General features: G+C 43.4%; 3 protein-coding genes across 5 annotated transcripts in view; 1 reads left to right on the forward strand and 2 right to left on the reverse strand.

The window, feature by feature from the left end:
• Positions 1-3,151: 3,151 nt before the first annotated feature.
• HPS6 (HPS6 biogenesis of lysosomal organelles complex 2 subunit 3) lies at positions 3,152-6,589 on the reverse strand. Its single transcript, XM_027851743.1, has one exon. The coding sequence runs from the start codon at positions 6,388-6,390 to the stop codon at positions 4,045-4,047; it is 2,346 nt and encodes a 781-aa protein (XP_027707544.1). The 5' UTR covers positions 6,391-6,589; the 3' UTR covers positions 3,152-4,044.
• A 5,270-nt stretch (positions 6,590-11,859) lies between these two features.
• Positions 11,860-24,692, forward strand: part of ARMH3 (armadillo-like helical domain containing 3) — a 211,591-nt gene continuing 198,758 nt past the window's right edge. For 2 of the 3 annotated variants that reach the window (XM_027852011.1, XM_027852014.1), the window contains exon 1: positions 11,873-11,952. The gene's annotated coding sequence lies outside the window, so the exon portion shown is untranslated. Of the gene's footprint in view, positions 11,953-24,692 lie in introns of all 3 variants that reach the window. The other variant, XM_027852015.1, reaches the window with a different exon arrangement.
• On the reverse strand, positions 12,011-13,293 carry LOC114035490 (proline-rich protein 2-like). Its single transcript, XM_027851636.1, has 3 exons — positions 13,271-13,293; positions 12,760-12,892; positions 12,011-12,439 (listed from the first exon to the last, which is right to left on the reverse strand). Exons 1-3 carry the CDS (start codon positions 13,291-13,293, stop codon positions 12,011-12,013), a joined length of 585 nt encoding a protein of 194 aa, XP_027707437.1.

Genomic DNA, 24,692 nt, shown 5'->3' on the forward strand with positions numbered 1-24,692 from the left:
AAATGGTTATGAAGGGCCTTATTTTCATCTTTCACCTTCTATCTCACCTTTGTATGGTGTCCCCTCTGTGTGATGGAAAAAAAAAAAGATCACATTTGAGGACAACCTCAATTTTGGTTCTATCTCATTTCTGATCCTGAAATTAACAATGCCCTAAGGAAGTGATCCCCCCCAAGCTAAATCTTCTACGGGGTTCTTGCTCAGGAAGAGGCTCCCCTTCACTACCTTCCTTCAGTCTCACTGGATCTGATAGAGGATTGGGCCTCCTGCCTTGCAAGTTCTTCATCCCCCTTTCCCTTGAACCCTCATATTTCCCTGATGACCACCCACATAACTTGCCTTCCTTCACAGATGATATATGGGAGCTCAAATCAGTACCTGATCAGCCGGATAATCTCATTTCTAGTCTGATGAGGGGGGGAAGAGACTAAGAACTCATTCAAACCTTTCATGCTGAGCCCCCAGTGTCCCCTCCCTCTAAGCCCAATCTTGTGCTGTGGGGAGCAGGGAGAAGATTATAAATTGGGGCCTGTGGAACTGAGGCTTCAACTTAACAAGTGAATGAGGACCACCCCTGCTCTGAGAACTGTTTCCCCTCCCCGCCCTTTATCCCTGTCTCATTTGTGTTTTTCACTAGTTTCTGTCATCCTTCCCCATCCCTAATCTATGTCTCTTGAAACCAAATGTATAGTTGGAGGTGCAGGAGATGAAAATGAATAGTTTCTGCCTCAAAACAGAGAAATAATTGTGACTCTCCTACTGATTCCTGCTTTTGATTGCAACTTAATTCCCTGCCTCTCCTACAGGACCCCCAATGACCCATCTCTCCAGTCAGAACCAAGTTCCTTCCTTCTAGCTGGACTGGGCAGGAATACTTTTATTGTGGTTTGTTCAGGCCAGTTTCCATCTTTCGACAAAATTCTGCTTGATCTCCTGTGGTTTGCGTAGGAAGAGATAGAGAGAGCCCCAGAAGGAGAGATCCCCTTCCTACTTCAATAACTCTATTGCCATCCCCACACCCTTCCCTCTAGTGATTTCCACTTTCTTCACTCTGTCTTCTCCAGCCACTTCTTCAGCCTGGCTGGCTACATCAGAGATGATGCCCTAGTGTAGGGATTCTTGACTGGGGAGTCTAAGGACTCCCCAAGAAGTCCATGGATAGACTTCAGGAGGGTCCATAAACTTGGATGGGGAAAAGATTACATCATTATTCACTAATCTCAAACTGAAATTTACTATTTCCTTCAAATATTTAAAAACAATATTCTGCTTTGTTTTTTTAGGCAACTGGGGTTAAATGACTTGCCCAAGATCACACTGCTAGTAAGTGTCAAGTATTTGGCGTGAGGCCGGATTTGAACTCAGGACCTCCTAACTTCAGGGCCAGTACTCTATCCATTTTACCATCTAGCTGCCCCTTAAAAACAATATTCTGAAAAGGGGTTCTTAGGCTTCCAAAGGGATCCATGACACAAAAAAAGGTTAAAAACCCCTGGATTAGAGATTTTTGCTCTGGGATCCCACCTTCTTGACTGGTAAAGCTTTTCTCAACTTTAGGACAACCCTAGCCACTAATGCTTTACTTTACTCCCTCCTTTCCAGATACCTTGGGAGTACCCTTCCCGCCCCTTCCAGTCCTGGAACCTTGAACCATAATCAAATCAATTCTGACATTGTTCCTGGATGGGATGTGTCAATCTACTCTCTAACGGCCCCACTCATCCCGACTTTCTAGACCAATCTCTGAGGACAGAGACTGTCAGCACAGTACTTAGAACACAGTAAGCATTGAAGTGCTTTTTCTTTCTGACTCTCTGGGAAAACACTGAACCACGGCATAGAAAGTTGTTTGAGTTTCTATTAGTAAAGAAGGTAGGGGAACAGGGCTATCAGTATTAAAAGTGACCACCAGGGGGATCCTGTGCACTAAAAGGGAGAACCTTTTTGAATCAGTCCCAATCAATAGTCTTCCACTCCAATTCCTCAACAGTCTTGGAATGTTGGTGCCCCCTAGTGGGAGCAGTGAGAGCAACACGGCGTTCCTACTGAAGGGCCAAGCCACTTTTGTCCTTTGGCTCTGCTTTTCACTTCCATAACCTAACCTGGAGCCCAAGAGTGTCCTTCCTGATTGGCAGATGAGGAAACTGAGACATAGAATATTCAAAAGGGGCTTCCTGATAACAGCACCTCTCCCCTCCTCCCTAAGTCCAAGTGAATATATCCTTAGGGCAGACCTAGAGTATACAGTTTCCTAAACCAGGTCTAGGGATCATAAGAAATGAAGGATGCTATCCCCAGACTCAGCACAGCACAAGGCTCTTCCCCAGCCTCCGCCTGGACCAATATAAAGTGTCTCTCAAACAGGAATGTGTTCAGCATCGTCTATAGGAATTGACTCCTTCCGTCTGGGGCCTACTCATCTAGCTTCTCTTTGACTGCAGTCATGAGGACAGCTCATATCAAGAGCTAAAGGATTCAAACTATATACAGGACATGCTTCAAAGCCCACCATAAACATGATTTTTTAGATTAAAATTTGTTTCTGGTCATTTATAAATATTCTCCCCCATAACCTTCATTGTGTATAACACACAGGTTTTTGTGTTATTCTATCAGTGCAAGTCACACCCCTTCATTACAGCTGTGTTCCCCTTCCTGCCTGTATTCTACCCCAGAAGAGGGTATAGTAACAAGGTTTGAGGGTGCTGTAGGGCTCCAACTTTCTGAGATGCTCTTCTTAGTTACATTTAAGAGACTTTGCTTGTATTCTCTAAAAAATCCTGCCCCTCCCACTCCAAATCTTAGGATCAGTGCTAAAGGAAACTACTGATCTTTTCTCTCCAGAGTGCTAAATTTCAGAGTCCCAGGAAATAAGGGGAGGGGCCTATCCCCTTTCCCCATGCCTTACCTCATGGGATCCCTGTCTGGAAAGTGGTAGAATCAGAGCCCGGGTATAACAGTAATATTAATAATAACTAGCATTCATATAATGCTTTAATATTTGCAAAGTGTGTTATAAGTATTATCTCATTGTATCTTCATAAGAACCCTGGGAGGTATGTACTATTATTACCCCCATTTTAGAGATGAGGAAACTGAGGCAGGAAGCAATTAAATGAGTTGCCCAGGGTCACAGAGTCATTGTCTGAGGGCCAAATCTGAACTTAGGTCTTCCTGATTCTAAGTCCAGTGCTCTATCCACTGTGCCACCTAGGGGAGACAGGCCTAAGTGAAGCTTGGGTTACTCACTGACTTTTCTGGTCAAAACCTACAGATTTTTTAGTTATTGACTTTTCTAGGGATCAAGATCCCTGTGATCAGACCTCAGACCCAGAGGCAGGTGAGTGCTAAGAGCTGAGGTGGGCAAGGTGATGGGCCATTGATGGTTTGTCAACCTGGCACTCTTCAAACCTGTAACTGGGTTCAGCATCCCTAGGGCCTTACTTCTGTCTTCTGGGAGCGCTATGAACTCGGTGCTGACTTCCAAGAATCCTTGTTACTACTGAAACTAGAAGGATTCCTTTCTCATTCCTCTGGTACAAGACACCACACCCCCCCTTAAGCCTACATTTGTCCTGGGAGCTTCTACTGGAAAAGTTCTTTCCCATTCTAGTTGGTTTCCACCTTCTCTTCCCCATTCCAGGGTCAGTTCCATTAGTGGGTGAGAAGACAAACCCCATTGAGGGGTGGAGAAGGTCAGAGACGGGATCCCTGAAATGGACTGAGCCTGGGAGCTGTAGTTCCCTTACCAGATAAACTTACCAGATCATCATTTCCTTCACCCCTCTTCAATCACATACAGACACTCTTGCTTCCCTTACCTGTATATATTTAAAATCTTCCCAGAGAAGAAAAGTATTGCACACACTGGGGAGAATAGGACCATACCATGAATCACCCTCAGCATCTGAAGGGAATCTGAGTTCCACCCTCTTATAAGGGAGTGGGAAAAACTGATTAGACCCCTCCCTCTCAGGTTTACTATACCCTTTGACCCCAAGTCTCAGTCAGAGTCAATTCCATTGAATTCCTGGCCCCAGGATCCTACCTCGGGCTACTGTGGCCCACTGAGGGGTAGGGCCTGCCCTTAGGGTGGGGAGGACAGGCACCAGAGTCCCACAGAATATCCTCATAGGGGCTTGGAGCCCGTGCTTCGGACCTGGCCTGTTCCAGCAGGCCTCTCAGGAGCCCCACTGTGAGTGGAGGGTCAGCTCCCACCTTAGGGAATGGGGTTGGAGGCCCCTCTTCATCTGGCAGGTGCCTCTTCAGCAGGAGCAGAAGGTCTGTGGGTGTTAAGTCTGGTGGGCACAAGCGGCGCAGGCAAGTCAGGTGGGCATCTAATTGGCGATGCCGAGCAAATTCGGCTAGTAAAACAGTGAAAATCTCCATTTGCAGCAAGGGGCTGGATGGGCTCAGGGCCAGGCCTGCCTCTAACACCCGTTCCCACTGTCCAGCCTGAACTAGTTGCCCTATAGCCTGGAGCACAGCCTTAGGGCGGCCACTTCCCAAGAGCAACTCTAGCTCTAGAGCCCCTGCCCTGGCCCCAGCCCAGTCACCCAGCACAGCCAATGCCCGTCGGTACAAGGGTGGCCCTGGGCCTCCAGCTCCTAACCCCCAACCTGGCCCCCCCTGCTGTTGTGCCAGTTCTACAAATGGTGGCAACCAACATGGCTCCAGCCGACAAAGGCACTGACATAGGAGTTCAAAGGGGGGTAGTGCCCCTTCAGCCCCTGTGTCCACTAGCACCTTCTTCCACAAGTCGGGAGGGGCCTGGGACTTCAGCTGGCCAGCCTCATCCAGTTGCAGCTGTAGGGCTCGGCGAGTGGAGCACCAAGCAGCAGCAGGGAAGACAGAAAAGACAGAATTGAGCTGGGACAGTTTGTCCCCTGTCAGATCTGATCGTAGCAGTCGCTCTACCTCCCGTTCGGCCAGCTCTGTCCAGCCTTCCTCCTGTCCATCCCCAGCCACTAAGCGGGTTTTGAGCCGCTCTAGGCCATGGTAGTCCCTTAGTTCAGCTTGCAAATCAGTCAGCAGCTTGGTTGGGGGTTGGTGACCTCGGAGAACAGCAGCTAGGGCCAGCGGGGCTCTAAAAGTGCTCCCTTTTTTCAACTCATCAGTTGTGAGTCTAGCTCCAAGTAGACTCCGGCGCTGGTAGTAGCCACAGGCCTCCTCAAAAACTAAGTCCTCAGAGTTTAGCCACTCAACCTCTCTCCTCACCTCCCAGGCCATACGGAATAGGCCACTTGCAGAGAGCAGCCTAAGCCCGCCTTTATTCTCCTCTTCATCAATCCCTGGGGCTGAGAGCTCCAGCAGGTGGACTCCGTCAGTGCTTAAGACCTTTCTTTCTAGAAGCCGCCCACTGCCCATGTCCAGCAGCTCGAGTCCAGAGCCCAGAACACAGGCCAAGGTGTTGCTGAAGATACCCAAGGACACTGGGCCTCCCTGGTTAAGCAGTCCATACCCCAGGATACCCACTGCTCTAGCTCCTCCATCCCTCCGGATGAGACTCACAGCCCCCTTCAGGCTCAGCAACAGCAGGCTTCCTTGGGCAGCTGCACAGGTGTGGATATCTAGCGGCTCCCCACCAGAAAGCAGTCCTGGTACCCTCTGAAGGAGGGACCTAAAATCCCAGGAGTCCCTGCCTTTAGGGCTCAAGTTCCTGCTATGAGTAAGGTTGTGAGCAGGGACAGCTACAGTTAACCTGCCCTTACCTGGGTACCAGATCAGCAAGATGTGGGCTACACTGGGCCAAGTGTTAGCTGTGGGCACCATGAAGAAGTCAGAACGGGAGGCCAGCAGCTGGAAATGAGGGCAGTGGTGCAGCAGGGTCTTGGGGGCACCCAGAATTGCACTGCTCTCCCCGTGGGCCTCCAGGGCCCGAGTGCACACACAGTAACTGAAGGCAGCTTGCACTGATCCTTTCGCTACCTCGACGCTGGCCGGCCGCTCCTCACACCACACCAGCTGGTTTCCCAGAGCCGCTGCTGCCACCACTTTGGCCTTGCTGCTCACACACAACTCGGCCTGCTGCAGCAGCTGCCATCCTGGGTGCACTCCAGTGCCCCACACCTCAGCCCGCCCGCTGGCCCACACCAAAGCAAGCACAGGACGTGGGCCACTGGCCCAGCCTGGGCACTGGAGAAAGAAGGCATCTAGCACTGGGCCTTGGCCAGCTGGACAGGAGGGTTCCAGCCCCAGCCCCGCCCCTTTCCTGGACACCAGCAGCAGTGGGGCTGGAGAGCCCGAAGGGCACAGAAGCAGCAGATGGCGGCCGTCGGGGCTTGAGCGGACCCGGACAAGAGGCTCCTCCGCCAGCACTTGTCGGAGCCGGCTAGCGTTACTGAAGTCGCTCAGGTCGGAGAGCAGATGCAGAGTGCTTGCCCGCTTCATGGCCCCTCAGGGCGAAGGGCGCCGGCCCGGGAAGCGGTTGGAGGGCGCACTGCGGGAGGCTTGGGGCGCCGCTGGACAGAGTCAGACTTTATTGGGTTTGGGCGTTCCGTTCCGCTTTCTGGTCGTTCGGGGCCCGCTAGCGCACGGAATTCAGAGAAGGAGGGCGTCCTCCGACTTCCGTCCCAGCGGATGAGGTGGGCTAAGGACTTGGGGGGAGGAGAATCAGCCCCGCCCAGAAGGCTTGCGTGAGTTCGGCGCATCGCCGTACGGGAGCCCGCCGTGGGGCGGAGCCAGCCAAGTCCTCGCTCTCTTCTGGCCCCAGCTCTTTCTCTGTTACGACTGGGCTTCTCCAATGTTCTATCTGGTTTATTTTTCCAGCTAGTCCACTGAATAACTCCCCAACCTGCGTCGGGGCCTGGCGGCTTCCTCTTCTGTGCACCCTTCACACTGGCATCTCATATATATTTTCTGGAGGAGACCACCATCCATCCCCATTCTTTCTTCTCCAAGATACTCTAACTTAAAGCCCAGCACTTCCCGAAAGCCAAGCCAAAAAAAGTCCCCACTTTACCACATCCCATCCACACTTTAGTTTGTCATTTCCCTAAAGTACATGAGATCCTCCTAGTTAAACCTCCTCTTTGGAAAAGGAAACACAAAATGTATGTTCGTTTGTTTTTAAATTTTAATGAAAAATATTTTATTTATGCACTTTTTATATCATGGTCATTTCCAGATACAACTCTCACTATTGAACCCTCCCTAGTAACAACAACCACAACGACGACGAGGACCACCACCACCATCTAAGTAAGAGCCAGAGTCGGGTAACTCCGACAGACAACAAATTTAAGGTTCACTGTCCGAGGAGGGAGCTATGGCTGTTCTCTTGGACACCTCAATAACTCGGGTTTCCTTTCAGTTATCTCATTTGCATTATTGTAGTCTTGTATATTGTTCTCCTGGTTCTGTCGATTCATGGCTTCAAGATTTTTCCATCTTTTCCTGTATTCATCATTTTTTACACAGGGCCCAATAAAATTTTATTGCATTCATCTGACACCAATTCTTCAGCCATTCCACAATCAATAGGCACCCACTCTGATTCTTTGTCACCACAAAAAGTGCTGCTATGAATATTTTGGGGCTGTGTTAATTTGATTTCACTAAGGTTAATACTGTGGACAGGACTGAGCACTGGACATCTGGAACTGACAAGTGAATAAGACCTAGTTCCTTCTGTTAGAAGAACTCACAGTCAAGGGAGGGAGGTAAAACCTAAACACAAGTAACTATAATAAAAGGCAAAATGGCTCAAATGCTGAGAAATAGGTATAAGCCAAATGTTATTTGAGTTCAGAGGAGGGAAAGGATTCAGGGAAGGAATTTTAGTTGAACCTTGAAGGATGGCTGGTATTTCAACAGCCTGGTGGTGGGGGTAGGGGTGGGGGTAGGTTCGGGAGTGGGGTGTGGTGAAGCACGGCAGTACAATCCAGGGACAGTGAACGGTGGGAGAGATAGTGTGGGGTATGTAGTGGACTTCAAGTAGTGGACTTGAGAGTCAGAAGATTTGGGATTAAGACCTTGCTCTATGTGAACCTAGCTGTGTGAACCATGGCAAGTCATTCAACTTCTCTGAGCTTTGGTTTCCTCATCTGTAAAATGGGGATAATAACTCTTGAATTACCTATTTTCTCTCCCCATTCCAATCCATTCTTTACTCAGCTGCCCAGAAGATTTTCCTAATGCATAGGTCTGACTCTCCTCCCATAAGGAGCTCCGGTCGATCTCAATAAACTCCAGAATCAAATATAAACTCTTTTGTTTAGCATTTAAAGCTTTTTATTAGCTGGCTTCTCCTAGATCTCCAGTCTTACACTTTCTGCATTCCAGCAACAAAGGCCTACTCGAGGTTCCTTTCAAAAGACACTTTATCTCCTTGCATAGGGCATTCCCCCAGGACTGGAATGCTGCCTCACAATTTGCTCGGTTTCCTTCAAGATTATCTTCCCCCTACTTTGTGTATATCTAGTACCTACCTAGTTATTTACCTGTTGTTCCTTTGTTAGAATGCAAATTCTTTGAAGGCAGGGACTTTTACTTTTGTTTTTTGTTTTCCTATCGGCTGGTGCTTAGCAAAGTACCCAATACTTTGTTGTTCAGAAGTGTCTGACTCTTTTGAGATTTCTGTAGACCATAGCACACCAAAGCTGTCCATGAGGTTTTCTTGGCAAAGAAATTGGAGTGATTTGTTATTTTCTTCTCCAGTGAATTAAGGCAGAGATTAAGTGACTACTCCAGGTCATACATTTAGTGTCTGAGGCCAAATCTGAACTCAGGTCTTCCTGACTCCAGGCCCAGGGCTGTGTCCACTGAGCCACCTAGCTGCTTTCTTTGTAAAGGCTTAATAAATGCTTGTTGAATGATTATGGGTTGTTGTGAGGGAAGTACTGTACTTTGTGAACTGTGTGTCTATCTTCTCCCTCTTCCAGGAGCCTGCTTTTCTTTGCTCCCCATTATCTACTGTCAGATACCACAAAAAAGTTTGTTCAAGACTTCACTCTACATTCTCTGCCAGATATTTAGTTTTGTTTTGTTGCTAGGCAATGGGGTTAAGTGACTTGCCCAGAATCACACAGCTAGAGAGTGTTATGTGTCTGAGGCGGAATTTGAACTCAGGTCCTCCTGACTCCACGGCCAGTGCTCTATCCACTGTGCCCCTCTGCCAGATATTTAGAACCACAGAATATAGCTTCATATTAAATGATTAAAAAGTTCATGATATTCAGGATTAGAGTCCACCAAGTTGACCTTCAGTGTCACTTAATAGTTTATTTCTTTCTTTATTTATATAATTTGTAGATTTTCCTTTGCATAGAAAGTCTCTGTCTCTTGCTTTTTCTTGTCACAGCAGGAATGAGGAGTGAAAGAAGCAGAATTAGACCACTGCTTTCCTAAATTTTTTCCCACCTCCAGGTTCAGGCCAAGGCAAAGGAGAAGGGGTAGGAATAAGCTTAAAAGCCAGGTGTGATAGCAGGAAAAAAATAAACCAAACCAAACCAAACCCAGGACTCTCAGCTTCTATCCCAAATGAGGTCATCAATCTGTCCTTTGGAAACAACAGGAGAGGGAGGAGTGTGCCCACTGTTGCTCTGGTAGTGATATCCTCTGCCTTGAGAGGCAATGATTTCCTTCAGCTCAATTCAACATTTATCAAAGAACTAGTATGTGCAAATCACCTTGGGAGGGTCTGGGGCTTTTGATTTTGCTTAAAACAACAACAACAAAAAAAAACTCAGCAACAAAATTTAGATGACCTCACTCCTAGCAAATTAGCAAAGATGACAAAAAGATGAGAGAGTCATTGTTAGAGGGATGGAGGAAAGACTGAGACACAAATATACTGTTTGTGGAGCAGTGGATTGGGCTAACAGTTCTGGAAAGCAACTTAGAATTATGCTAAATTGACTAAATTACACTATACTAAATTGACTAAATTACTACTAATTACACTAAAGTGACTAAAACATCCATATCCTTTGACTCAGATTCTACCGCTAGGCATATACTCAAAGAAGCACAAAGACAGAAAGAAGGACCCATATATGTTAAAACATTTATAGTTGTAAAGAATTGGAGGGGGCAGCTAGGTGGCACAGTGGATAAGCTCCGGCCTTCGAGTCAGGAGGACCTGAGTTCAAATCAGACCTCAGACACATGACACTAGCTGTGTGACTCTGGGCAAGTCACTTAACCCCAATTTCCTCACTAAAAAGGCAAAAAAAAAATTGGAGACAAAATAGATGCCCATCAATTGGGGAACATAACCCATTAACTGGTAAACAAGTTGTAGTACATGGATTTAATGCAATATTACTGTACTGCAACAAACAAATATAATGAATTCAGAGATGCACCAAAGACTTATATGGAGGGATGAAAAATGAAGTAAAATAATATGCACAATTATGACAGCGTAAATGGAAAATAAAATAACAAACCTCTTCAAAAATAAATGCTGTATGGTAACAGTGATTAAGCTTGGCCCCAAAGAAGAGATTGAAGAATGTACCTCCCTCATTTTTATGTAGAGGTGGGAGATGATGGATATGGAACAATACAAACATTATCAAATACATACATTGTCAGACTTGGCTGATGAGTTGGTTAGTTTTGGTGAACTTTTTTTTCCCCTTTCTGTTATATTCTTTGTTACAGAGGATGGCTCTCCTGGGAGGAAGAGAGAGAGATATTTTGAAACAAAGGAGATGAAAAGACAAAATTATCAATAAAAAATTTAGAAAGAAAAAAGCTAAACCAAAAAAAGTTCAGATAAAACATAATTTCCTTATGGAGCTTACTATTTAGTAAAGGCATAATAACCACTAATCGATAACTATTACATAAAATCACCTCTTAATAAATTTTAGCGTTTGAAGTGCTGCCAGTGGGTCAGAAAGGTTAAGTGACTGGTCTCTCATTACATAGATAATAAATGTCAAATGAAGGATTTCAATCTGATTCCTGGTTCAAAACTGTCCAATAACCAGATAGCTTCTCTACAGGTAACTATGGTATACAAGAATACATAAGTGCATTAGAAAGAGGTTTAAAACTAAGTGCCATGAGGGAGTGGGATACAGTGAGAAAAGTCCTGAAGAAACCTGTGATCCTCACACTTATTAGCTAGCTGTGACCACATTAAGTTCTTTAGTCTCTCTGAGTCAGTTTCCTCATCTATATGTAGCCACTCTCATATATAATGGCAATAATCATATTTGTGCAATTCAGCTAACGGGGTTGTGGTGAGAAATGTTCTTTATAAACCTTTCAAGTGTTTAAATAAGTAGGGGCTTACTATTAATGCTAGGGAATGTCTTGACTCGATGAAGTGCCTTGACATTATACGTGAGGGTGAGGGGATATTTTCCACATATGTCCTGAAGATTCAATGTAACAATGGATGCGAACTGACGCTGTCAGTTGTAAAGCTTGTACACGGGTGAAGGGCTGCTTCCTTTCCGCCTATGCTTGAAGGCTCAGATTCAATCTCACCTCTTCCGGGAAGCCTTTCAGCCAGCTTCAGGCCACACTAGTTCATGGAGTTGCTATAGTTCCTTAAGCTCTGACCCAGGGCAACACAGTGGTCAGGCAAATATTTATTGATCAACGTATTGTTTGGCAAGCAAAGTGCCCCATTCAGTGAGCGAATCCAGGAAGTTCACAGAGAGGCAAGCAGGAGAGCACGTGTGGCCTGGGCGGGGCTAGAGAAAGAGGGGAGGGGGTCCTGACCCCTTTTCTCACCGCGGGGCACTTACGTACCGTGCGGGCCGCATTGCTTGCTGGGAGGTGTAGTCCCCGGGTCGTGGCGTCTGTTTAGAGTTTTAGTAATGACGAGGGGGCGGGGCCACGGAAGGAGCCGGGAGGGGGTGGGGCTGGCACGAGGCGGCCTCTAGGACCCTACTGGGGCGCGGGAGCGCGCTCTTGGGCCCGGTCCGGCAGTATCGGGCACGAGCAGGGGCAGGCGGGCGGTGGCAGTGGAGCCCGAAGAAGGAGGGCTTGGTGAGCGGCGTACCTCGGGAGGCCGGGGCTCTCGGCTTCCACAAAATCATGGTCTCGATTAAGGATCCTGCAGGCCGGGGCCAGAATCAGGCCTTCCCCCCGAGGCGGCTCTGAGGGCCCTGGCCTCCTGGGGGCGGGGCCTTCCCTTGTGGAGGGAGCGGGGAGGAGCGTCTGAGGGGGGAGGGGACTGTGAGGGGTCGTGGTGGGGGGAACCCAAGAAGGAATTTGAGGGGGGAGGGGACCCCGGAGAAAGTCTGAGGAGGGTTGGGACCAAGGAGGGTGGGGACTTAGGAGAGTCTGAGGAGGGAGGGGTCCTAGGAAAGAGTCTGAGGGGGAAAGAGACTAATGGGGGAGGGGACCTAGGAGAGAGTCTGAGGAGGGTGGGGACAGTCCGGAGATCTTGGGGTGTGGGGAAAGGTGTTGGACCGGACCTGGGAGAATAGCCGGTGGAGGGGAGGAACCTAGGAGAGGACTTGGGGAGAGGGTCCTAGGAAAGTGTCTTGAGGAGAGTGTAGGATAAGGTGTCAGTAGTATGAGTATATCCTAGAATACGTGTTTGGTGGGGAGGATTCTAGGAGAATATATGTTTTTGAGGAGGATCCTAGGAGAAGGCGTGCCAGGGGTAGGAATTTAGGAGAATATGTGTGTGTGTGTTGGGCCTGGTGATGAGAAGAAAATATCTAGGGGTATCCTATAAGATTGGGAGGAAGAGGGACAATGGTTGTAGGGAGAGATCGGTTGAGGAAGTAGAGTTTCCAGTGAGCAGCATCCCTGGGTAGGATAAGGCTCTGAAGTGCTGTCCCGTACCTCCTTGTCCTGCGGTGCCTCCCCCCCTCCCCGCGCCGAAATCAAGGAGAAAAGGAGACAGTGAGTGGGAATCTTAAGAGAGTGTTTGACAAGGGAAGGTCCATCGCTTTGTGATGTAGAGTTGAGAAGATCCCTAGGAGAGTATCTGATGTGAGGAGCAGTCAATGAAGAGGACCCTTATCTCCCTCCACCCTGGATAGTGTTTAGGGGAGATGGAGCCTAGACTTTGAGACAGACTCCTGACACCCTTTTCAGGATTGGAACTGACCCCTGATTTTCCTGTTCTACCAGTGAGGCTTGGCTTTTTTTTTTTTTTATCAGGCTTTAGTATCAGCTCCCTCCCCCAGGTGACCTTTGGCCTAGTCATGGCTTCTGGGGTCAGGTGATAAGGAAAGCTCAATGGAATTTGATTATGTACTTTCTGGGCTCCGGGGGACTGTGTTCTTTCTGGTAGGAAGGGATTGAACCTTTTGTGACTTTTCTCTGGGGGTCATTATAGCTGCTGACCTACATTCTACTTCCTGGTGTGGGCATGTAGCGTTTGTGTAGGCCCTCTTAACCTTTTACCTGCTTACCTCCTCGGAGTATTATTGATCTAAGTTTTCAGTTAGGTAACTTGATGCAAGGTACTAAGTAAATGAAGTTTAATCTTTTCCCTTGGCTGAGGTGGGGAAGTGTGGAGATAAAGGAGCATTGGCTTCTTGTTGAAGGGAGCTTGTTAAGAACTCTGAAAAGTACTCATTGAGAGTTCATTCAACGAAATTTATTACATATGTACAAGTTCCAGTGCTGGACTTTAGGGATACATATATGAAATGAGACACCTCCTTGTAGTGGAAAAAGCCCTGCATTTTTGATTCCTGCAGGGGATCAGAGTAGAAGATCTTTTAAGATCCTTTCTAGCTCTAAATCCTAGAATTCTTGTTCTCCAAGAAACTTAATCTAGTAGGAAGATTAAAACACACTCAAATAACTATAATCTGAAATTAAAGTATAAACACATAGGAGAGGTTCAGCCAGAGTGGTATGAAAGATTTGATTGGTCTCTGCATCTGATTGGTGCTTAATAACTGATGAATTTCATTCAGTGAATATCTGGGAAAACTTCTTGCCACAGGGTTATTCGACCCTCCCAGGATCTCTTGCTCTTAAAAAAGTTAAGTGGAAAGAACACTTGACTGAGAGTCAGATGACTTGAGTCCTGGGCTCCACGAGTAGATGTGTGACCTTGGGCAAGTCAGCTAACTGCTGATCAGCTGCTCTTGGCCACAGTTTCTTGTCCACAAAATTGGGCTTGTTAAGATCAAATGATATATCTGGAGAAGTATTTTGTAATGTATATCTTTAAGTTAATAGCTTTATCCAAATAAGAATATTGCCTTTGCTGCTTTGAAGCTCACTCTTTCTGTAAATACATTTCCCAAAAATCATTGCAAATAATGGTTTCCATGTCTTTAAATTTAGCCTGTCCTAATTGGAAATATTTTTGGTTTGCCCATCTGTTGAGCTGGTGTGCAAAGGACTTCTTCCTATGTGAAAGCTTTCAGGATAACAGGATGCAGTAGGGTTTCTAGGGAGTTCCTGCTCTGTTAGGATATCAGAAAGGAAAAAATGCCCTTATGCTAGGTAATTCTGTATGAGCAGGATCCTGTCATTTCAGAATTAGTGGTGGCTAGAGATCAGATCCAACCAGTTGGCTTAATGGATAGAGTGCTGGACCTAGAGTCAGGAAGACCTGAATTCAAGTGTGGCTTTGGTTTCTTCATCTCTAAACGGGGAATAATAATAGCACCTGCTTTCCAGGGTTGTTGTGAGAATAACATGAGATAATATGTGTAAAACACTTTGTGAGCCTTAAAGTGCTACGTAAATGATGATGATGTAATGATGATGCTAGTTAACCCAGAAAGAAACTGCTCTAGACAGAAGGACTTTCACCTTTACCAGGCTCAATCCTATCTGAGATTTACTTTTCTCTAATGTGTCTGCAACTAGTGTCAGGTCTTTGAGATCCTAGGTTGCCCACTCTTCCTAATTTTCAAGGCTTCTCAGCATCCTTTTCTCTCTCTATCTTTTTTTTTTTTTTTTTTGGAGCATATGGGTTACACAGTGGATAGAGCACTGGCTCTGGAGTCAGGAAGATCTGAATTTAAATCCAGTTTCAGACACTTTCTAGCTGTGTAACCTTGGGCAAGTCACTTAACTGCTGTTTGCCTCAGTTTCCTCATCTGTTAAATGAGGATAATAATAGCACCTGTATCCTAGGGTTGTTGTAAGGATTAAATGAGATAGTAATTGTAAAGTGCTCAGCACAATGTTTGGTTTATAGTAAGCACTATATAAATGCTAGCTATTATTATTTTCCCTACTTTTCTCATCTTTCTACATAAGGCCTTGCTTCTTTATGGAATCTTTCTTTGACACTCCCAGCCCAGAAAGTGGATTTTTTATTTCTGTTGTACTAAGAGTATCTAAGGGGCTCTTCCAGTCATTAAAATACAAACAACATGAAAAGAATGAGTTTTCCAGGGAGACTTTCCAGGGTGGGTTTCCAACCCTCATAGAAGTGTTTCCAAATCAGTGATGTCAAACTCAGATAGAAATGGAGTCCCTAAAATCTACATAAGGATTCCTGAAGGCTGCATATTGACTTCGAAAACCACATATTAACATTATCCATGTTCTATTTTTTTTTTATTTTGTTAAATATTTTCCTATTACATTTTAATCTGATTTGGGCTTTACTCAGGATGACTGTAGCTGCTTGACACCTCTGGGCTAGATGACCGCTTGTTGACTTATTCCTTTTGGGTAAAGGTTGGACTAAATGACCTCTGAGGTCCCCTCCAACTCTAAAATTTGATGATTCTGCAAAATAGAATTCCTTCTGCTTCTGATAAATTTAGGATTTCATATCCAAACTAGCCCAGGAATCTAAAATTTGTAAAAGTGGCTTAAATCATCTTTAGAAGTCTAAGATGGGAGAGGCATCACTAAGATTACAGTTCATCCTAAAAAAAGGTCTGGGAGTTTTAGCTCGATATGAACCAGTAGAGTGATCTGACTGCCAAGAAAACTAATGCCATCTTAGGCTTCATTAAGAAAGGGATGGCATCCAGGAGTGGGGAGGTAGTCCTTTTGCCCTGGTCTTTCCTTGTCAGACTTGATCTGGATTATTGTAATCAGTTCTGGTTGACACATTTTAGGAAGGATGTTGGTAAGCTAAAGAATATCAAAAGAAGGGCAGCCAAGATGGTGAGAGTCCTTCATTGAACTCTTGTAAGGTTTAGTTTAAAAAAATGTAGAAAACTTGAAGGGGATGTAGCTTTTATAGCTGTCTTTTAGTATTTGAAGACTTAGAAGATCAAGGAGTCATTAAAGAAGGGACTGAATTGCTGGAGATATCTGGGGCCTAAACTGGAAATACTATTAATTTATAAGAGGCTAGTACTACAATAAGAGATCTTGCCTTGAATTCTTGTCCTGGGAGATGTCAGAAAACTTTTCCTTTCTGAAGGTGCAAGTATTCCCTTTCTTCTCTTCTTTCTGAGTTACACTTTTTCTGCTTGATCCCAGAGGGCAAGTGGGATCAGTGAATGCAAATTGCAGGGGCAGTTATCAGTTTAATATAAGGAAAAACATTAAATGCTTAACATCGAACAGAAATATCACAAACTAAACTTGCTTAGTAGCTATTTACATTTAAATTAATTTCAGTGCAAAAAATATAGCAATTAAAAAAATTCCTATAAGTTGATGGTTAGCTATTGATGGGACATGACTTGACTTCTTTCTTCTCTAAGGTATGTATTAACCTTCTCTAAGGTACACATATTACCTAGTGCAGTTGTAGGTATAGTGTATAATACATCCTGGATGAGAGACTAGTTCCCATTTCTACCTCTCATTGGGAAAGCACCTTAATTGCTACTGCTTTCAGATATTGTTTGAGTACTCACACAGTGCTAGGCATCTCACAAAGCTCATGTAAGATAAGATTCCTGCCTCCTTGTAGCTCATGTGTTAATGTCTATCAGTTGTGTCTTTTTCTTTGTTTTCCCCGTGAGAAAAATGGGAATGATGCTTATGCTGTTAGTATTTACTCTTTACTCAAAATGATGTCTTTTGATTTGCAGAAAGAAGGCGGGTGGTCTCTATCTAAGGAAGCAAGAAAGAAAAACTCCTAGAGGAGGAAAGGAGAGGTGTAAAGAAGTAGTAGAAGAATTACCAAACTTTGCTTTGTTTTATTCATTCATTCAGCAAACATTTCCTGAGTACATAGTATTTATGAGGCACTTAGCTCTTATTCTTGTACACACAACTACAAATGTTTTCCAGTTGCTAGTCCAAAAAATATAAATTTCTGACTTCTGCAGTCAGAGTTCCCTCTGGTGTTTCTGTGAGTTTGTTGCAAGGGGCTGTTACTTCAGTGTCATTCCAGAGGTCCTCTGAAGAGCCTTGTAGTGAGTGTCCTGTTCCGTCTAGGTTCTTATTTCCTCTCCTTCAAAACTTAAGCCTGTGGCATAGGTTAAGCTTTTTGCTACCTGTACTCATACTTGACTTCTCCTTTTCTTTGGTCTGTTAATAAGATGATTCCATTTTTTTCAGATGAAAATAATAAATCCCTCTAGTGATCTATCCCCATTGCTGGCTAGGTTTTTTAATAAAAGGAAGACTTGGTGATAGTGTTGTATAAGTGAGATCAGCCTTTCCTAACCTTTTCTAGTCCATGATTTACTTATAAACTTGTCCAATCACATAGGTAGGTTCCTCAGCATTTTTCCCTTCCTTCTTCCTACAGTAATCCTGACTATTCCACTGTCCAACGTTTTTTCAATTCCCTCCAAGGAACATAGATATATTTATATATACGCATCTCAGACATCTTTTTCTCACTACAGTCCTCATCATTACTGTCTTCCACAAATGGGCAAGTGGTAGACAGGAAATGTGTACGCACCAAGATTCATTGTTCTTTTATTTAACAAGTATACATTGAAGTGAGCACCTACTCTGCATGGTAGCTGGGGAATTTGTCTTCACCATTCACTAGGGGCTGCTAGGTGGCACAATGGATAGAGCACCGGCCCTGGAGTCAGGAGGACCTTCACTAGAGTTCTGAAGTTCTGGTTGTGAAACAGTGATGTAGATATTAAGCACATGCTTACTCATTCTAGATTATAAACTCACACATTCGTATTGTCTCCTCTTCCCATCCCTCTCCTTTTTCTACTTCTTATTTCTCTCTCCTCTCTATTCCTAGGTTTTCTTCTAGTGGAAGAATTCTAGGAGGTACAATACATCATTGAGTTTGGCAGTGTTTTGGAAGTCTGGTTCCCTGTGAAGTGAGGTGGATACTTACTGATAACCTGTTACAGAATGGACTTCCTGAAAGACTTTTCTTTGGGAGCTGTCAGGATGACTCAATTTGAAGAAGTAATAGGAGTATATTTCTAGTAAATGAATCATCCTGAAAGTGAAATATCTTGTGTACCAAAGAAGGTAATATATTAAGTAAACAAACAACTAGCTAAGTGCAACCAGTATTTTTGGTCCTTTGGGTATTGGAAGACTTTCACTCTTGGTTTTGACACCTTGGAGCTAATTTAATTCTTCATGACTTTGTCATCTTAGAGACTCAGTCTTCCCTTGGTTTTTGTGAGATTGTTCCTCCTACTTTTCCTCCAACCTTTTGGACTTTTTTTGGTTTTCCATGCTGGATCATTATCTATCTCCTGCTTACTAAGCATAGGTGTCTCAAAGACTTTTTTATGGGCTTTCTTCTATTCTCTGGAAATTGTCATCAGCTCCCATGGTCCCAATTAGTCATCTTTATGAAAATAACTCCCAAATGTGCATGTCAGCAAACCTCTCAGGCTGGTATTTAAAACCTTCCACAGTCTTGTTCTCACCTACTCTTCCAGACTTATTTGGTATCACTCCCCTTCATCAAATGATATTCTGTCTTTAATTTCCATTCCTTTGCCGTTTTGCTTTCATTACCTGAGCATCCAGCTTAGGTGCCACTCCCTACAGAGGCCTTTTCTGATTCTTGCCCTTTTCACCCCCCCCAAGTTATTATTGCCCTCATCTCTAATTATCATGCATTTACTCATCTGTGTAGATATTTTATTTCCCTGGGAGAAAGTATGCTCCTTGAAAGTAGGGATTGGGCCATTTTTGTCTCCAAAGCTCCTGGGCCTTGTATGTTGCTTTGTTCATAAAAGTGCTTAATGTTTGTTGGATTGAATTGACTTCAGTACCTTCAGCAAGCTTGTGGTGTATACTCTATAAGATAAGTGTCTGGCTGAGTGGGGTGTTCAGGAAAGTGACTTTATTACATAGCCCTCAGTTAGGGGTTGTACTTAAGATCATTGAGATTACCAGGGAATGAAAGACTTTTCATTCCTGTAGGGATTTGTAAACATCTAGAAGCTTGTCTAGAAGTCAGGGTATTCTTGAAAAGTTGCCTTTTGTGATCTCTTTTATACTTTGTGACAGTGCTTGGTAAAGGTGTTTAAGTACAGCCTAAGATTTATATTCTAGTTCACAGTGCCTTTGTTATATGTAGCTTCCTTAAAGGAAAAATTTGCTCTTCAGAGAGCAAATTCACCTGCTTAATTTACCAGACAGCATAGAACTACAGAATTTTGGGGCTGACAGTGGACCTTAGAGATCATCAAGTTGAATCCAAAGTTAAATGGCAAATTAGTGGCAGTGGGGAAGGGGAACTAGAATTGAAATCTCTTGACTTTCACTCTATTCCTTCTTTTATTACATTGACTGGTTTCCGCAAGTGTCAATACTGTCTCCATCTCTGTAAGGGGGAGAGGAGAGGCAGTATGGATAGAATGTTGGACTTGGAGTTAGGAATACTTGGATTCAAATCATGCTATTGAAGTTTACTATCTGTCTAACTGTGGGCAAATATCTCTGAATTTCAATTTTCTTACCTGTAAAATGGGGATAATGGTACATGTAATATATACTTTACAGGGATGTTTTTATCAGCTACACACTGCCCTGTCTGTGTTAGAGTCCCTTGTTCCCTTATTATCACTCATTCCTTGCCAAACCCAACGTCCACTATCTGTAATCCTGTGCTGTTACAATAACCTTATAATTTTTTTTTTTTTGCCTTCAGTTTATTTTCCCACCAATCCTTATTCTAAATTTCCAAATTGACCTTCCTATGACACAGGTCCCAGTATTCTACTGCCCTGCTCTTGAAGCTGTTGGGGCTTCCAGTTGCCTTTAGGACAAATTCAGATTCCTTGTTTTGCATTTAAAGCTCTTCACTGTCAGAGTTCTGCCTAACTTTGTATACTTCTTGCTCATTACTCTCCTTCAGTCATTCTCCATTCCAGCCAAATTTGCTTTCCTCATTCACAGTATTCTATTTCCTGTCTCTGTCATGACTGGAATGCACTCTTACTTCATCTCTGTCTCTGACTCTTGAAATCCCTAGTTTCCTTCATGTCTAATGTCATGACACTTCTATAGGAGGTCTTTCCTGATCATTCCACTGCTAATGTTTTCTCTGCCAAAAATTACTTTGTTTTTCTTCTTATATATTTTGTATTTATTTATCTGTTTTCATATCCCTACTCCCCCTGCGGTGTAAGCTCTTTGAAGCAAGACTGCTTTGTTCTCATTTTTGTATCCCAATTGCTTAGCACAGTGCCAGATCCTGAAAATCGCTGAAAAAATGCTTGTTGGATGAATGAATGGGCTGGAATTTATCGCCCTTTGAAGTTTGACCTTCATGTCTGAGAAGCATGTTCAATTTCTGGGGCTTGAAGCAAAATTTTAAAAGATTCCCCTCTATTTTATCTATTCTCCTGTCCCAGAAACACTTGTTCTATAAACCTTGAGTTGGATAGGGACAAGGGAATAAGTACTTCTTTTATGGGTCCCCAAACACATGGCTCTGCCATATAGTATCTGACATAATGACTAGGACCAGTGAAGTAATAGAAGCCCTTGGCTAAATCTCATCATGAAGTGATGAAAAGAATTTCATTTTGTAGGAAATTTGGTGTTTTGTATTGAATTGTGTTTTTTTCCCCTTCTGTCCCCTTCAGCTTATTAGAAAATATCGATTCCTGAATAGGGAAAGTGAGTTGATTAAATTTGCCGTGGACATTGATTAGCTGTAATCCAATTATAAATCCTCTGAGAGGCATGTTTGTAAACAGGCCTTCATACTTTGCAATTCAGGACTTGTGACTTCTGCTAATCAACTGGTTGAAGCTGAGTGCACACAAGATCTATATATCCACAAGTTTGCAATTGCATTGCGTTTGATTTATTTTAATAGGATCCTCTTGATTTCCAATTTATTTTTCCCCGATAAGGACATCTTCCTCATGACAACCTATTTAAAAGACACAGAGATGTTTTGAGCAGTGGTTGTATTTCATGCTTTAAGGGCAAAGCCTTGATCAATACAATGTAAATTGCCCAGCAGTATGTTCTCTCAGTTCTGTTTTTTTCTCTTTTTCTCTGGATCATAATTGGATTTGAGGGCTTAGAGAGGTCTTAGAGTTAGTTCTAAGTAAGTTTATAAGACTGAACTTTTCAGCTTTTTTTAAAAAAATTTTTCCTACCTATGCCAGAATCAGCCAATCAATCAACAAGCCTATTTTGAACACCTGATATTCAATTCAATTAAACATTTATTAAGGAAAGATGAAGTGCCATAGCTTTATCTTCAAGGAACTTGTAATTTAATTGAGAGGATGAAACATACACAAATAACAATAATGTAGGTTATAATATGATCTCTGCAGAACATTTTAAAATTGAGCTCATTATAATTTGTGGTCCATTTCTTCAGCTAGATCCTTAGTACTACAACCCTTTCATTTCTGTTATTCATTCCTCATCCCATTCCTCAAGGTTAGCATTGAAACCTTTTCCTCTTTTCTTAATTTGCAAAATAACCCCACACTTATAAAACCTGGTCACAGAATAAACAGAGACCACTCAAGGCCAAGTAGATTATGGGTCGCTTAACTCCCTTCCTCTACTCTTTACAACTTCTCTGTATCATCACCCATATTCTCCTTTCTCAGAGGAAGAGAGAAATCTCTACTTGATAAAACTAATCCTTCTACTTGATCCCTTTTCTTCCCATCTCCATCAGTTATCCCTCTCTCTGTCATTCGTATTTGATCTCTCATTCTTTACTCGTTCCTTTCGACTGTCTCAAAATATGTTCAAGTCTCTCCCCAATCTCCCAAAAGCCTTCCATTTACCTTTTAAGAGCAGAACTTTTTTTTTTTTAGTTTATGTAAAAATTTATTTGACCAAAAGCTAGAAAAAGGTGATACTATTACGTATGATACATTTGGTGAAGATCTAAATGAAAAACACTGGTTTCATTCAGCTTCACATTTCCTAGTGTGTTTCTGGATAGTGTGATGCTTAATAAATAGGAATGAGGACTGGGATTATAAGCTAGAAGCAGGGTAATTTTTAATCACAACTGTAAACTTGAGTCTTCATATCTGTTCCATACTGCTGTGGAATAAGGAATATTTTAGCACTGAGCTGTACACAAGGAAACCTTTTAGCAACAACAGATAGGCACTGTCTATTTGAATCTCTCAATCCAGTTAAATCAGGAGGTTTTTGGTCTTTATTAAAGTTGGTCCCAAAAATAGGGACTAAATTCCCTCTGAAATAGAACAATCTTCCATTTGCCATACTATGGCAGTCTAAAATAAAATTAAGACAATTCGAATTTTATTTCTCTTTTAGTGACAGTGAGGCGCCTTTAGTCTTGTATTTCTAGCCAACAGATTCATGGACATAGAAAGTGTCATGGAAAAGGGCTGATGGGGAGCACTACCATGCTGCAACCATTGGAGAGACAGCCACCATATGAATTTCCACTGAATTGCTGGCTGGCTTTGTTGGCTGTTGCTCAGCCATATAGAAATCAGGGAACAGAACAAACATCATTCCTTATTTGGAATGAGACTTTCAGTTACTTTTCAGAAGTCAACTCCTAAATGAGAGAAGTTGGTAAGGTACTGTAACTGGTCCAAATATAGGCTGATCTCACCTAAAATCCTTAAAAAAAAAATTAGAGCAGAATTTTTTGAAAATGTTGTCTCTACCTAATGCCTCTGCCTCCTCACCACCCACTTTCTCTTTTGCCCTTTGCAATCAATCTTTTCTTCCACTAGATGAACCTGATCTTTCGAAGGTTACCAGTGACTTCATAATTCATAAGTAAATGGCCTTTTTCAACTCTTTTCTTTCTTGACCTTTGTTATTTAATACTGGCTAGTTTGCTTCCCCTGGGTTTTGAGATGCTGCATTATTCCACATCTCTTCTTCCTTTTGTCTAACTGCTGAATCTAGACCTTTTAAGAGATACTTCCTAAAGGCTCTGTCCTTGGCCCTCTTCTCTTTTCTCTCTCTCTCTATTCTACCTTGACAATCTCTGTGTAACTGCAGGTTCAACTCTCTCACTTTTTTGCATTTGTCTCCCAAATATAGCATATAGAGATGAAATCATTTGCCCAGGGTAACACATCTAAGAAGTTTCTGAGACCACATTTGAACTAGGCTCTTTTTGATTCCAAGCCCAGCTTTCTACCCACTATTCCAAACCCAGCTTTCTGTCCACTGTGCACCACTGCATCAGTGGTACTGTAGTTCATCCTGTTTCCCATGTAGGAAACTTTGGTGTTAACTTTGACTCTTCCCTCTCACTTATCTTTAATATCTGCTAAGTTACCACATCTTATTAATTCTACCTATATAATATTTCTCACATTTTCCTGCCTCTCTATTCCTGCTACTGCTGCCTTCATTCAGATCCTTGTTACTTGGACTATTTAAGTAACCTACTAATTGTCTAATTGGCATAGCTAGGTGGCACAGTGGATCTTTCTGAGTTCAAATGTGGCCTCAGACACTTAGTAGCTGTGTGACATTGGGCAAGTCACATAACCCTTTCTGCCTCAGTTTCTTCTGCTGTAAAATGACCTGGAGAAGGAAATGGCAAACCACTTTGGTATTTTTGTCAAGAAAACCCCAGATGGAGTCACAAAGAGTCGGACAGGACTGAAAACGACCAATTGTCTAATAGGTTGTCCTGTTTCTGCTCCTAGATTCCTTTAGTTCTGACTCCTTGCTTTCTCATTTTAAAATAAATTCTTTTTTTTAAAAGATTCATTAATTTATTTATTTTTAGTTTTCAACATTCACTTCTACAAGATTTTGAGTTCCAGATTTTCTCCCCGTCTTATCCCTCCCCAACCTCAAGACAGTGTACATTCTGAATATCCTTTCCCCTAATCTGCCCTTCCTTCTGTCTCCCCCTTGTTCTCTTATCCCCTTCCTCTTCTGTTTTCCTGTAGTGCAGGATAGATTTCTATACCCCATTGCCTGTATATATTATTTCCTGGGTGCATGTGAAAACAGTTTTTTAACATTTGTTTTTAAAACTTTAGGTTCCAAATTTTCTCCCTTCCTCCCTCCCCACCCACCCTCATTGAGAAGGGAAGTAACTCGATAGAGATTATACTTGTGTAGTCATGCAAAACACTTCCATAGTAGTCATGCTGTGGAAAACTAATTATATTTCCCTTCATCCTATCCCACTCCCTGTTTATTCTCTTCTTTCTTTTGACCCTGACCCTCCTCAGAAGAGTTTGCTTCTTATTGCCCCCTCCCCGAATCTGCCCTCCCCTCTATCATCCCCCCACTCTCTTATCCCTTTCCCCCCTATTTTCCTATAGGGTAAGATAGCTTTCCACATCTAATAATGTGTTATTCCCTCCTTAAGCCAAATCTAATGAGAATAAGATTCACTCTTTCCCTTTCACCTTCCCTTACTTCCCCTCCACTGTAAGAGGCTTTTCTTGTCTGTTTTATGTGAGATAATTTACCCCAATTTACTCCTTCTCCCAAGT

The sequence above is a fragment of the Vombatus ursinus genome, unplaced genomic scaffold (genome assembly GCF_900497805.2).
Source record: "Vombatus ursinus unplaced genomic scaffold, bare-nosed wombat genome assembly UNPS02009205.1, whole genome shotgun sequence".
NCBI lineage: Eukaryota > Metazoa > Chordata > Mammalia > Diprotodontia > Vombatidae > Vombatus > Vombatus ursinus.